Source organism: Lutjanus erythropterus, chromosome 1 (genome assembly GCF_056507025.1).
Source record: "Lutjanus erythropterus isolate fLutEry1 chromosome 1, fLutEry1.hap2, whole genome shotgun sequence".
In the NCBI taxonomy this organism is placed as follows: Eukaryota; Metazoa; Chordata; class Actinopteri; order Lutjaniformes; family Lutjanidae; genus Lutjanus; species Lutjanus erythropterus.
In genome coordinates, this window is record NC_139317.1 from 14,361,126 (window position 1) to 14,376,423 (window position 15,298).

Below are 15,298 nucleotides of genomic sequence, written 5' to 3' on the forward strand. Positions count from 1 at the left end.
TTAGAATAAAATAACTTAATACATCATGAAAGTCAGAACCTTGAATATAACATGATCATCATTGAAATTTGCTTACATCAGTGCCATTTAATCCAGAAAAACTCTTTGTAAACATACGTTCGTTCACAGGCCAGTTTTGATGGGATCAATTTGGTGCTGATTTTTGCAATTGTGTATTTAAGGCAGAGCAGATCTTAATGGCTTTAGACTCAAAATGAGCTCACACTGTACTTCAGTGTTTAGTTTATCTAAAAGAGAAAATAAGCAGCCAGAAATTGCTAAAGCGATCGTTTTAAATGCTCCAAATTAGAGAAATACACCATAGTCAGTGGCATTTTTTCTCTGACATCAGTCAGGAAGAGAAATTCAACTGCTGTTATCAAAAGGACTGCTGCATGTTTTATAAGCTGCAAGTTGTCTAAACATAGGGAATCTGACACAACAATGGATAGTGAAAATCCAGAGGGACAGGGACAGTCATATTTCTAGGCAAGACGTATTTGATAAGCCATTAGCCTGTTCAAAAGCTAAATGGAGAAAAAATGGCCATCATGTGAATATGGTGACAACCCACCAGAAAAAGGAAAATTCCAGTATGTTTCATATCAGAAATTTGAATCCAAAACCTTTAACAAAACCCGTCTCTACACCTTAAATTTGTACCACTCTAATCTGTCAAATGCGCCACTTGTCATTAATAATCTTCCATAAATAATCAGCTTTAACTTGCTGCTAGAGGTGAAGCATTAATGTTATTTTACTTACTGGCTTTGCACCATCATGCAACACTTCTTGTATGAAAGGCAACAGATTTAAAATTCATAAACTCTTTAATAATAGTCGATAAAATAATAAAGTTCTTGCAAAGTCCATCTCCTCATGCAGCAGCCCTCGTGTGAATCCTCCGTCGCACCAGTGTGACAGCAGCGTTGATCTCCTGCACAGTGATGGCTTTCAGTCTGTTGGTCTTTGACAGCCGAGAAGCCTCCGAGCTCACCAGTCTGAGCAGCACTGGTTTGGGAAAACTGGGCCGACTGGTCAGGAAGTCTGGACTCCTCATCCCAGCTGGACCGACCTGCAGGAAGGAGATGAAAAGTTCCACTTAAGACCAGAGGGTCATGGTGTTATAATCCAAAGGCCACTGGGAAAGACTTTTGACCTACTTTAATATTAAAATCGTGAAAAACAAAAAGTTTTAGTCAAGTTTTAACCTCTTTAAAGGCTCTGTAGATGAGAATGGAGTGAGCTTGAATCCTCTTCTTTGTTTGCGAGGGAGTCCTGCGTGTTGCCCGGACAGGCGCTTTCATTTCTCCTGTGACAGTTCAGTCAAAAACAAGAAATCAATTGATGAAATTTACAGCAGCTTGTTTATGAGGTCAGAAGAAATGAGAGCAGGATATAAAGGAGTGAGGAGTGTGTGAGGAGTGAAAATGATGTTTTGATGAACACAAATTGAAAACAGCTTTGCTTCTAATTAGGCTTAATTCCTTTCAGCCAGCAGCCAGGCTTTGAAACTTTCAGTGTGAGTTCAGACGTCTTCAGCCTGAGTATCTTTAGACAAAAGTCAAATATGAAAATGATCATGACTGTCTGTTACCTTGTTTTAAACATCACAGTCACATTTTACACATTTTAATACACATTTTCCATCATCTACAATACTTACAAACTCATAAAACATTTTAAAAATAAAATGCACTGTCTGCTTTTTTAAGACGTTCCTGTGTGTTCATATGAGAATTTCACCTCCTACATGAAATCTGCTGTGGTTCAAAAGAAACAGACACAAATTTCAAAATCTAGATCTGCTTTCCTCTCATGATTTTACTATAGATAACTATGTTAACTTGTTATATTATCTCTTCATCTTTTTTATTGACTTTAGTTAGGATATTGGATGTCAAGAGTTAATTCCCTAAATGTTCTCTGTACGAATGAAGAGTGATAATTCAATATAGCCTTTCCGCATCTATTCATACTTTCACTATGATGTTAGATATTAAAGGTTGCCTTTGTGCTTGTTTATAACTTTAGTCTGATCTTATTCTTGAGATAAACTGAAAAAAACTTCCCACATTTAAGCTTTTCCTTCATCGCTTGCAAATCTTACCACTAGAGAAATAAACTCATTCAAACTCATGTTGACTGATATATCAGCTGGTATTCTTTTCTTTTTAAATGCATAAAAGAATTTTAAATTAATAAGCATTTCTGATAAGAATCCTTTAAATCTGGATATGACATATGATGGGATGTGACCAAGATATGTACTGAGTGGGAGCAACACGTCAAATGAAATGTTGGCTACACAATAAATATATTTAACTGAAGATGGCTTTTTAATTTTTTCTTTCTTACTAACCTTCTTTCAATGCCTTAAATAAGGAAAAACGTAAAGATATAGCTTGCACACCATGGAGAGACCAATTTAAGGTCCTGTACGGATCATGCTGTATAAACCACTGTTAGTCAGATATACTGATGATTTATGATGGCATGTTTTGCTTGGAATGGTGGCAGTGAATGCATCTGTATCAGTGTTAATTACAGTTGCAGATGCCATATTTCAGAGGAAATATGCACGCTTGTTTATTTGGTTTCATCTCGTCAGAACAAGAATGTTGTTATATGAATAGTTTTCTTTCTTTCTTTTTATTATTATGACAATACATCAAAATTAATGCGATAATGCAAATGTAAAATGCAGGGAACATGTGAGGAGAGGCATAAATTCAGCTAAAAGTCGACCTTATGGTCAATTATATGGATCAGAAGGCCCAGCATAAGCCATCACCACCCTCCAGCTCCTTCTCTTTCACTCTCTTGAACACTCATACACACAGACACACACACACACAACCACACACACACACGCGGATGCTTGTGCACGTAACCCACTGACCATGCTGTCTTTTGTTTTTTTCTGCAGGATTTTTTGACTTGACCCCAGTGCCTGTGCAGTGATCACCAGAGACCGTGGTGGTGGTGCTGGTGGTGCTGGTGGTCGTCGATGGTGGTGGTGGGTGAACAGCTGTAGGAGGGGCTTTGTCAGATAAGGACGGCATTAGGTAAGGCCATTAGTGTCCTGTGGATTATTGTAATCCAGCCTCTCTATCATCGTTGGCTTGGTTGTTCAGTCTGCAGTCCGTCTCGTCTGGTTTGGAGGAGGTTGGAAGATGGCTCTCAACATGCAGCGTTTCCTGCTGGCCCTGCTTCTTCTGGGAATTAACGGTATGATTTTAAGTCTTTACACTCTGGTTCTCTGGAGCCTGTAATCTGTTTGATTTAGACCAATAAATCTTTGAAGGAGTTACCTCAAACTGGACAACGTGTTGAAGAAAACCTCTGACACTCAAAGGGCAAACTGATCCTAATTTGACAAATATAGGAGATTTCCTTGAGATTATGATCCAGGATTTTCTTGATTCTCTGTGTCTATGTTGTTTTTATTTATCTATTTTCAGTACGGTCAATTTAACAGATTGATGCACAGATTTTGTTGGATGGTTACTGCTTCCTAATAGTCTTTTTTTTTTTCCTCTACTGTGCTTCATCGGCTGGCTGGCATCCTTTTTGTCTTGATAGTCTTCATCAGCATCCATGCTCAAGAGGTACAAAGAAACATCAGAAAAATGTCTGAGATTATTTAACTCTTAGAGCATTAAAATCAGCAGTGTTTGCACAACATGCAGAGTTCTTTTTTCCTGTTGACAATGGTCAATGTCAGTTAATTTGCACTGAAAAAGAAAATCATACATGATGAGATATTTTCTTTGCTGCAGCATTAACCTTTTCAGTCACCTGTGAAAATATTCTTTTGATGTGTTTTTAAAATAACAGTATTTATATTTTTTGATATTTCTGATTATAGTCTTTTGGGTTTGCATCTATTAAATGATGTGTTTGTGTGTTTATCTGAGGCGGGAGTGTCTGAGGCGTGGACCAGCAAGTCTTGCAAATGTGACTGTGAAGGAGGAGAATCCCCCACTGAGTTTTCCACCATTGGGACTGGCTCCTCCATGGTGCGCGGAATGGACTGCATGCCAGGTACAGTAAGAACTATCACATTCAGTCCTCTCTTGCTCAAAAACTGCCCCCAGACTTTGTTTGTTATTTGTGACTTTTTTTACTTCAAAATAATCCCGTTCGTTAGTGCAAAATAAATGTTTTCCAGTTTGTGCGCTTAAATCTCAAACTGATGTTTTGTCACACACTGAGCAGGGATTTTGTAATAGGGCTGCTCTTTGACCTACTAATTAAGAGATTTTGTTGATTAGATGATGAAATTTAATCATAATACTAACAATAGTACTTGCAGCGAGGAGTGAATTGTGATAGCAGACTCAGATACTGAACATGTAAATCACTTAATAGATGAATTCTTTTGTTGTTTATGAATCCAAGGAACATCAATTTAATACAATATAAGACAAAGTAAAGCTGAAAATCGTTGCATTTTAGAGGCTTAAACCCCCAATTTCTGTCAATTTGCTTGAAAAAAAGAGTAGCTGGTTAAATTTTTGTTGATTTCCCAATTGATCAATTGACAAATCTTTTAAGATCCACAGTGCAGATAGATTAAGAGTTTTACTGTGAGAATGTGATTGAGAAGAAACAGAGAATCTCTATATGTACAGTACATGTACATGCATGAGTGCATTAGCCTCCAGATTTGACGCCGCGGGGTGGACATGCTCCACTGGACATCCTCAGAGAAGATGATGCAGATGGAGCCATGAAAAGATGGAGAAAAGATTGAGCCAAGGATGCACAAGGCTACACCTCTAAATTTACTATTTCAATAACAGAAAATGTGGTCTGCATCTGGATCTGGATCTGCATCAAAACACAAAAATATAAACAGATATGTAAAGAATTATGGGGTGCGTGTGTCAGAGTTTTTGTTCAAGAGATTTAAAACTACTCACTTGGATGAAAATGAAAGTTCATTCTTGACCTTTGAAACAACAGTTGTCAAAATAATCCCTTAACGTCCATTAGCTTTTGATCATATCACATCATATTCATCAGCAGATGGAAATCTCCGTTTTTCTGGCCTGGGGTTTAACTTTCCGCCAAATCTCTCGCAGTGAAATCTGTTTTTGAGATAAAACCCGCAAACAGACAAAAAGCCTCATTAGGCCTCAGATATAAAGATCAGATTTGAATTACGTCTCGAGGAGCAGAGCTGATGTGCAGTGAAAGGGTTTCCCTCCGTGAATCAATGTGTGTCAGCTGAGCCACAAATCACATGGCAACTGGTAACGGAGAGGAGAAGAAGTTCAGTAGATAATCATTATCTCCGAACATGATGCTCAGATTATGGGGCCTTTAATAGAAAGTGCCAATCACACAATCACAGAAACCAGTAATTACCCCAACATGGACCTGGTGAAGATAAATGACGAGTGAGACAGACTTTCCATCTCGGCCTCAGACTTCGTTCCACCTCAGCTCCTCGTGTCTCACCTCTTGTGTTTTCTTTCCCATTAATTCAGCCATCTGAATGTGTTTTATTTTAGTCATGAAATACATTAGGGAGGATGACAGAGGAGTCACTCGCATTGCTGTTATGTAAACACTTATCTCCTGACTCACACAGGCGCTGCTGCTGCTGTATGTGTTGTAATACTGGGATTAGACAGGATGTGACCCTGTGCCAGATAGGCTTAAGCCAGTAGTAAACAAAAGCGCAGCAGGTTTCTGCTCTGTGTATCCACAGCTGATGTTTTTTTTCCCTGAAACTTTAAGGGGAATAAACTCGCACATGTGCAGCTTTTTAACCTCTGCCGTTCACATTTTTATAACAAACATCTAGTAAGTCAATAAAGGACTTGTGCTCATGTGATTTTCGTGGAAAGTGAGATGGCAGATTGACATCAAAACATGGGAGCAACACAGAGCTAAAGCTGTGGAGAGTGGGACATGGCCATCTGTCCGCCTGCTGCCCTAATGGACATTGCTGATCTCTCACTGTGGAGAATTAAACTGCAGGCTTTTAGGATGCGGGATATGGGTCACACCGGGGCGGCTAACGGCGGGGGCTTTGCGAGCAGGAGGGTGTGAGGATGGGAGTCAGCGGGAGTGAGGATGCAGAGAGAGGAAAGGATGGAAAGATGGAGAATTAAGGCTTAATGATGATCACTTGCTGGTCACATTTCAGTGTTTTACTGCTTAGCCGCTGTTTGTGTTCTCCTCTAACAGGGGCGGCGACCTTGAAATCCATGTAGCCAGGAGGTATTTAAGTGAAAAACAATTATATTAAGAGATTTAAATTAAAACCTCTGTTGTTACTTCATCTCTGATCCTCCTGCAGAGTGTCCGTACCACAAGCCACTGGGCTTCGAGGCCGGATCAGTGAGTCCAGATCAGATCACCTGCTCCAACCAGGAGCAGTACGCCGGCTGGTTCTCCTCATGGCTCCCGAGCAGGGCCCGGCTCAACAGTCAGGGCTTCGGGTAGGTACAAGCCAAACAAAACTTTAGCAGAGTTATGCAGCTGCTTTTGCAATTAATGCTGAGATTTGTTTTAATTTTAACTCGCCAGACATGGCTGACTGTTCTGTCTCAGCAAAAAGACCCACATAAACAAATGTCTGGATGCCTGCCATCTGTTAGAAACAGTGTTAGAAAAAATGCACTCAGAGAAAATGTAACCCATCTCTCATTATGTAAGGTGCATTCAGAAAGGTTGACATGCAATATGTTCTTCCCTTAAAACATTAAAATATACAGTAAGTAACAGGCAATGCAAGAATATAAAATGTATGCAAAAGGAGCTGTTCTGCTTGGTATTGAAGACTATTTTTTTTTCCCTCCAATATTATGAAACCACCCAATATAAGTCTCACATTGGACTTGTGTTATGGACCAGGCGGGAACTGACCCTCAGTCTGAAAGATTTTGTTTCATTAATTTAATTTCTCATCTGCAGTGATGTAAGAGGCCGCTTTCACACCCAACAAAATGTAACAGAACATTTTTTTAAATAGAAACGGCGGTGCATTGAACACCCTGCTGTTTAATTGTTTTTTTTTTAGTTAGGATCCCTATTAGCTGTTCTATGAGGAAAAGTTAGTGTTGGGTATGCAGCAGGGTTTTTATCCATGCCAGTGCTGACCCACCAAATGAGAGAAAATATACCTCAAAGCCTGTTGCACACCGTTTCACACCACTTTGAGGAAAGTCGTTTAACCTGAAGACCACAACAAAACGGTGCACAGCATTTTCAGATTGTACTTGCCTTACACTTACCTTAAGACCCCAGGACACCACCGCCGAGTGTGGTTAGAGGTGAAATAAGCTTGAAACGTTCCTTTAAAAACAAACAATCAAAAAAGCAACAGCAAAATGGTCAATATGTACTTTGAGTTTGAGTAAAATATCCCCTAGTATAAAAAAAAAAATCCCCAAATTGGTAGAACAATGATATACAACAAAGGTCCCCTGGCTGATCCTTGGATGTTGCAGTTATGTGGTAGCGGTTAAGTTACTGTGCATGTTTACTCAAATCATCGTGACTTACTCAGCCACAAAGTCAAACTGCCTTCAACCTGCTCTAGTTGCGTGTATGTGCATATATCCAGTGTTTGTGTTTGTCCTCCAGGTGTGCCTGGCTCTCGAAGTACCAAGACAACAGTCAGTGGCTGCAGATCGACCTGAAGGAGGTGATGGTGGTTTCAGGGATCCTCACTCAGGGCCGCTGTGACGCTGACGAGTGGATCACCAAGTACAGCGTTCAGTACCGCACGGACGAAAAACTCAACTGGATCTACTACAAAGACCAGACTGGAAACAACAGGGTCAGTCGAACCTAAAAAGAAACAGTGAAGAATATATATGATACAAAATGTGAAGCTTGAGGGTCTTATTTGGTTAAAACAGGAACGGTGAAGTGAAGTGAAGATATATATAAAAAAACAAACATGTTTTTTGTTGATAGAAACATTTGCATACGTACATATATTTATCATAACCATTGTTTAAATTTTAATTTTGATATTTCACCAACAATGCTCTCTTCTTCATTGGCAGACCGGAAATTAGTTACCAACAATTTTGATAATAGAAAAATCGTTTAAGTAATTTATTAAGCAAAATCGCCAATGATTTGTTGGTTCCAGCTTCTCAAAAGTGAGAATGAACTGCTTTTATTTACTTCATATCATTATAAATCAAATCTATTTTTGGTTTCAGTCTGTTTTCCTGACAAACACTTAAATGTTGCCTTACAGTTTTTCACTATTTGTCTGATGTGTTACTTATAAATTCAACTACTTGATTATTTGAAAAATGAAAATAATTGTTTTAATGTATTAATTAATGTAAGCTTTAATGTAAAACTCTGTGTACTCAGTCAGCTTCAGTTTGTATTTGAATGTCAGTGTGATCCAATCCATCCTCTCCCCTCAGGTGTTTTATGGGAACTCTGATCGCTCCTCGTCTGTGCAGAACCTCCTGCGGCCGCCCATCGTGGCGCGCTTCATCCGCATCCTCCCCCTCGGATGGCACACACGCATCGCTCTGCGCCTGGAGCTGCTGCTCTGCATGAACAAATGCATCTGAACCTCTCCTCCCGCCGTCCCCGAGGCCTTGTCCCAAAACTTCATCTCCACCTGAAGCCCCATCATCAGTGTCCCCCCCTCCAGCTACATGTATAAAACCACAAGCTGAGACAAAAACACTCTGTTTATAATCGTTTTAAAATAAAACCAAATCATTTTAACTTATGAGATTTCATTAAAATATTTGTTTGATATGCTCAATGAGCTTTCATTCACTCCACTCTCCATTGTTAAACCACTCTCACACTGGGGGCTTTTAATTTGGTGAGTTCTCAATAGATTGTTTCATTTGCAATGAAATGGCATAAATTCAAAGCAATAATTAGGCAGCGAGAGGGAGAGGCAGCGTTGCTATGGAGGTTGTATCCACCAGTCTGAGATGAGCTCTCGTCTTTCTGTGACACATCTATGAAAATATGTCTCCTCCTTATGTTTAATGGTAAACAGGGAATTTACAGTCCTGCAACTCTCAGTCAGTTTACATTTTACATCTTACTGTCAACAAATGGCATGAAAAAAACAAAACCAGCAGTGATTTAATCCCAACAACAAGTATTGTTTGTGTGGCCAAAGCCTCATAGAGTGTATTCCTTTATTGTTAATATATTTATTTTAAGGAAATGCTAATAGCACTCAGGTGTCAGAAGCCAACAATGCTTTTTGTACCCAGGGTGGATCGCTAATGTAACTAAAACACTTATTTCTTCATTACGGAGAAAACTGGCACTGTAGTTCATCTTGAGTCAACAACATACACTGTCCTGTCGCTCTAAAAACTCCGATGATTCAATGCATATAAAACATATATTAATGTGCAACTGAAAATGGTCCTCAACAAATGCGCTATTTTCTCAAGTTTTAGTAATGTTTGCTAAAAACTACAGTGCCCAGCTGTTTTAGGACATTAGTTAGCTATTTTTAAAATATAAAAACACTTAATTTTGATCCCCATTTAAAAAAAGAAGATCTTAATCTGCTGTATGAACCAATACTTTTACGTGTGACAAAGTAGAGAAGCAAGAAAGTATCAAGAAAAGCACTAACAGGTTGTTAATTTTGATCTTTTTGTGGGATTTGTTGATCATTATAAAATGTAAAATGATGTTTTGTTAAACCTAACCAAACTAGAAATATTTCTCTGCTTTATTTTGAAAGTCTAACCAGTGAGGTATCATTTTCCTCCGAGGCAAAGCAAAACTTGACACTGTCATGGTGGACCAACATGTCTACCACACACTTTGCCGTGACACTGGGTTGATATTTTTGTGTGATTTTACTTCCTGTTTTCTCTTTTTTTGTTTGTTCATAAAAACATGACTGTTTTTTATCTCAGGCATTTTTGTGAAAATATCATCTTCAGTGCTACATAAAGATCGAGGGATATAAAGTTTACTAATATTCAGATGTGGTTTTGTATTGTGGTTAATCCCTGATTTATTTTTTTTTTCTGTCACATGTCAATTAAATTTCCCATGGTGCTTTGGGAACACATCACAGAGTTTTATTTTCCCCTCTGAAATGTGTTCTTTATTGTATCTTTAAACCATTTCCTTGATTAAACGAACTTCTGTTCTCGAGTTGTGTCCGTCTGTGCAACAAAACAAACATGCGAGCCGTTCAAAAATGTACAGTTGGCTTTTATTATGAGACCCTATCATTTTTAAAGTAGAATGGTCAGCATAGATACACTCTATTATTTCTATTTACACCCTGTAAGAAGTGGGAAACAGCTTAATGAAAAAAAGAACTGATGTTTTAGGAAACACATTCATATTTGTGAACGAAAAAATTCTTCTCCTCTCAGTTCTCGGTGTATGTGACTTACTGGGTTGGGGGGGGTGGGGGGGTGGGGGGGGGGTGGTTGAAGCCTCTGTTTCCGTCTGAAGTGTTGAGTCAGTAAGCTAATATAAGGCTTCGGGTCACTGGCAAGGCAAGCGTTGTCATCACTCTGTCCCATTAATGATACAGACAAACCCACGTTAGCAGTCATTTACAATCATTAGCAATCAGGATCTTCCAGAATACACAACATGGGGCGGTTTGACCTTCCCAGGGTCATGCTCAAGGACAAATTGAAAATGATAATAATTAAAAAAGAACGTATTGCAGAGCGATGTCTTGATATTATATGTGGACACTTTGCGTTAATCACAGTCTCCTGCTGGAAATCCTTCTCTGTGCTATATTTGGCTCCAATTTAACTAGCCACTTATTTAAGCTAGTGCAATCTGCATCAGTCTGAGTCTCTTTCTGAATGTTATTGCTTTCAATCAGCCGTGTAGTCAATTGGTTCATTCGTTTTTTTTCCCGTGTTTTTTTGCTTGTGTATTTTCATCCTTTCCACAGATGAGAAACAAAACAAACTACACTCTCTCTTTAGTCCACAGACGTCTTGAAATTTTCACAAATGCATCCACCCGTCTTTCCTTTCGCTCTCTCCTTCTGTGATATAAAAGCTTTTCTTCTTCACATTAAGCCTTAAAACCACAGAAGAAGAGGAAGGAGCAACGACGGATAAAGATTGGAAGGAAACTATGCTGTCTATTTTGCCTAGGCCACAAATAGTGTATTGTTCTGTACAACTCATTTTTTTTTAAAATCATCCACAGGTCAGTAGACAACGAGTAAATGCTTTCATGAATAACCTAGTTAGGTCAAATCATCCCTGATCATGGTATTTAAAAATAAAAGCTGTAATGCGAATAAAGTAGGAAAAACCAAATTCAGATTTACAAAAGGCATTTACAAAAACTTTGATAACACAAGCTTTTAAAATGCACACAGAAAAATGTAAACACACAGTAAAGGATAAGTCTGATGTTATTTCATATATTTCTTATTGTCAACAAATCCCATGGAAAAAAAAAAAACACACAAAACCAACAACGTGTTACTGGACCAAAAACAACACAAGGGACCACGCCAGCGTCTTATTTCAGGGAGCAGTTTGACTTGAAATATGGTTGGAGTAAGAGATTATTTAAACATTTATTAGATGCCCAAACACTTCACAACAGTTTATAAAACTCTGAGACAGAATTTTAAAACACTGGAAAGTTATCATGGCAGCAATTACTTTAGCTATCGTCACACATATTGTGAGAAAAACAGACGAAATACTGCGTTCATGTTGCAGGCAACAAGTAATCTACCAGCAATGCGCGCTAGTATGTGTTTAGGTGACTTTGTTAGGCTCTTGTGTTGTTGCCCCCCGGTGCGTCACTGGACTGGCCTTGTTCAAATGAATGAGAGGGCTGTGCTTTTTCACGCAGGGCTACTGTTGGTCTGAACAAAGCCTTAGTGTGTCTCTTACTAGAGTTTTGCGGGGCTGATGTATTTTTGTGGGCCAACCTGGAATTTAGCGTTGCTCTGGTTCCCTCCACAAAAAGTCAGCGGGATTTTTCCACCAGATTTTGGCAGGGCTGTCAACTAATGGTCGAAGAAACCGTTAGTCAGTGTGTGGAGTTCTGTTAGTTGCAGAAAATTCCAGCAAAAAAAACACCAAAAAAACACACTGTACCTTCGACAGGCGGCTCGCTTCAGTTTATAATTAAATCCACGACTGCTACCAGTCGACTGGGAAAATCTCAAATTGGGGGCAGATCTGGATTTTGGATTAGTGTATAAAATAAACTCTGTGTGGTGAAAAAAAAGTTTATGATATTTACGTATTTTGTTCAGCAAAACAATCTTTACAAATGAACAGCACTTCTGGGATTTTCGAAGCGTAAATACAATCACCAGAAGTAAAAACTGGTGTATTTACTGATGTATTTTGTTGTAGAACAAATTGTGAAAATCTCTTAAGCTTGTATAAACCACAGACCTCATTTCAGGCATCTAACCAAAAACCCCATTGACTTTGAGATGAAGATGTTTACTCATTTCCCAGTTTTAGGACTTAATCCTGCAGCGCTCCACACTTCCTGACTGTCAATGTCAGCCAGCCTCGACACTATTTGTTCCAACTGATGATGCAAATCTTTAAAAACTAGCAATAAATTTCTAGTTTATTTTACTTGGTTTAGTTGCAGAATATTAAAACAGCCTTAAAACGGCTGGGCGCTGTTTGAGCAAACATTTGTTGGGAACTATTGTCAGCTGAAGATTAATACACACTCGGTTCTCTAGTGAGCAGCAGGATGATTCAAAATAAAATACAGTGGCCATGTTCATGGCACTGAAGGAAAATGTCACCCATGTGGCTCACTAACATTTTTAAAAAGTTTTTTGAACAATGAGATAGAAGTAAATTATATCAGGTAGTTGTTTTAAGGTCTAACATGACCGTGCCATGACAAGGTTCAGTTCATTATTAGTTTTGGTCTTTTCATGGGATTTAATGACATTAAGAAAATATAAGCTACCATCAGATTTAACCCTTAAGATCTTAAAGGTTGTAGGTGAGGTATGCCTTTTTGCAGAGAGCTCTCCTACTATCGTCAACACATAGACGTTGTTTCTGAGTCAGTCAAACCTCATTTCAAGAGGTTTCACACCACTGGGCACCAAAGTCTTGATGTCTGTTTACTTGCTGTTAAGGCTGTAGACAAAACCAACATGGCAGCATGGAGCTGGAAAGCTGTTACATGAAGTGAGAGACTGAAAATGGGGCTTCACATTTTAAAATGGGGACACAGACAGTAGTGGGACATAAAGTGAACTGACAGTTACTGTATGTGAAGCACAGAGCCTAACAGTCTCACTCTGGCTGTTCTGCTACCAAACCCTGTTGACAAATAGCCCGACTTGTCACAAAACTTCAAAACCGATGTCATGAGGGTGATCGGCAGATTTGTACTAGATGTAAAGTTTTTTTGTTTTTTTTTTCCACTTTGGGCGACGAGTATTCATCAATATTTCTTTACATTTTGATGACACAAACTGAAAAAAGGTAAAAATAAGGTGACATAACGTGAAAATCTGTTAATAACATATCAAATTGAACAAAAAAAAGGACATTCACCATTATTAAATATTCCTTGTGACATATTGTATTATCAACACATAAATATCTATGCATTTCTTTGTGTCGAAACTAAAGCTCTTGCAATTACACATTTAATTCTATATTACCTTATAATATTCCCATATAGCCTACATACTGTGTCATTTATAGCTTATATCCTTGAATTTAAAACAAATAAATATTTAATAAATAATGTTGATATAAATCTTGTTTTTTTTTTTTGTTCTTATCAAATATCAGAGCTTGAAAAACATTTGAGTTTATTGGCCACCGGTGTGTCGGCGGCTGTCTGATGTGTTGCTGTAGTGTCCTGTGAGCAGAAGATGGCAGCAGAGAGGCCACACGGGCAGTGTCTCCTTGACAGGAAAGATCAGCTTATTCTGATGTTGAGTAGAGAGAGAATAACATACAACTGATACAGTACCGGGATCCCGAGGGGGATCTATGAATCCCTAAACAACTGTTACTGCTGTTTGGCCTGTCAGTGTCTAGTGTCTGTAGATTTCAGAGACATGAGCATCAACGAATGACTATGTTTCTGAATGAGGACTTGATCCAGTGAAGTCAGCTTCCATGTAAACTTTTTTCTGCAGTACCATGACGTCTGCGTCTGGCAGATGCTTCCAGGATGGAGACGTGTTGGAGGTGGTGTGGTTTGGAGTGGGTTTTACAGCGCCGTCTCCTTCAGGTCGTTGAGGTTTGGCATCCTGGTGCGGGACGCTCGGGTAAACGTGGGTCCGTTCTGCCCAGGTTTGATGCCCAGCTGTTCGGGGGTGAACTGAGCGCCCTCCGCCCGCTGTAGAGCAGACACGTGCCAGCTGGACTCGATCTGTCCGGGGAGGGGGTAGCTGGCCTTGCGGCTCTTAGCCTGCGAGGAGCTGCTCACCCCGGAGTGGCCCCTGCTGTCGGCGTGCCCTCGACTCTCGGGGTAGACCGCTTTAGCGGAGGGCTGAGGGGGGTTGGGGAGTTGGGCTTGGAAGCGCAGGTCTGGAGGAGGAGGAGGAGGCTGTCCTTGATTTGAGGAAGAAGGAGAGAGGTGGAGGAGCCTGCGGAGTGACTTGAGTGGTTGACTCTGTCAGGAGAGAAACAGATACAGTTGATGAATGATCTCTAAGGAGGCTTCGATATTTTTCCCACAAAAAGAACAAACCTTTTCCTATCCTGTCTGTTTTAATTTCTACTGATGATTTAAATCTTAAAAGTTTTTTACAGTTCTACCAATACTGATACTGATCATTTCTTCAATCAGAATGTGATTTTTCAAAAGAATGGTCATTGTTAGAAAAAGGAAAAAAAAGGAAAATCACATGACAAATACCAGACATGAATTTATTACAAAAGCAAATCCGAGTACAGTTAAATTAAAATGTTTGTGCAAATCTGTGTTAAAAGTATTCTCATATTTTACAGAAATACTACAATAAAAATAAAATAGCCTCCTCATAACTCTCATGGTGTATTTTTAAAAGTTTGAGGAGGTTGTTCATATTGCAAATTGTACATTTTGCTGCATTTTTGCAGGTGAAAAGTAGCAGCACACCTCAGTATGTTTCCTTTCAGCTATGTCTGATCAGTTTTAATGCAGAAGCATATGACTGTGCACAGCTGCGAGCTTGGCTCTCATTTCTCACATCTCTCACAGACCAGTTAATGGAAGGGCTGTGCATTGGCACGGACTTCATACAAGTACTGAAATCACTTGGAACTGATGCAGCCATCCACATTTTTTTTAATGATATAATTATACTATTGATATTTTCTTAAAG

The 15,298-nt window shown here is 39.2% G+C and overlaps 2 protein-coding genes across 5 annotated transcripts in view; one reads left to right on the forward strand and one right to left on the reverse strand.

The window, feature by feature from the left end:
• Window positions 1–3,088: 3,088 nt before the first annotated feature.
• rs1a (retinoschisin 1a) lies at window positions 3,089–10,140 on the forward strand. Its single transcript, XM_084714367.1, has 6 exons — window positions 3,089–3,231; window positions 3,586–3,611; window positions 3,921–4,047; window positions 6,317–6,458; window positions 7,606–7,801; window positions 8,412–10,140. The coding sequence occupies exons 1-6, from the start codon at window positions 3,177–3,179 to the stop codon at window positions 8,562–8,564; spliced, it is 699 nt and encodes a 232-aa protein (XP_084570493.1). The 5' UTR covers window positions 3,089–3,176; the 3' UTR covers window positions 8,565–10,140.
• Window positions 10,141–13,522: 3,382 nt separating this feature from the next.
• The window catches only part of cdkl5 (cyclin dependent kinase like 5), a 54,816-nt gene continuing 53,040 nt past the window's right edge, over window positions 13,523–15,298 (reverse strand). For all 4 annotated transcript variants that reach the window (XM_084714387.1, XM_084714399.1, XM_084714393.1 and 1 more), the window contains one exon: window positions 13,523–14,604. In XM_084714387.1, coding sequence (XP_084570513.1) covers window positions 14,200–14,604 — 405 coding nt within the window. In that variant the 3' untranslated portion in view covers window positions 13,523–14,199. The remainder of the gene's footprint in view (window positions 14,605–15,298) is intronic.

Bases quoted from the DNA above. Each gene is read 5' to 3' on its own strand.
- rs1a (XM_084714367.1), top strand. From the start codon at position 3,177: ATGGCTCTCAACATGCAGCGTTTCCTGCTGGCCCTGCTTCTTCTGGGA. The intron at 3,232-3,585 runs GTATGATTTTAA...TTGTCTTGATAG, and splicing joins GCTTCTTCTGGGAATTAACG to TCTTCATCAGCATCCATGCT. The intron at 4,048-6,316 runs GTACAGTAAGAA...ATCCTCCTGCAG, and splicing joins CGGAATGGACTGCATGCCAG to AGTGTCCGTACCACAAGCCA.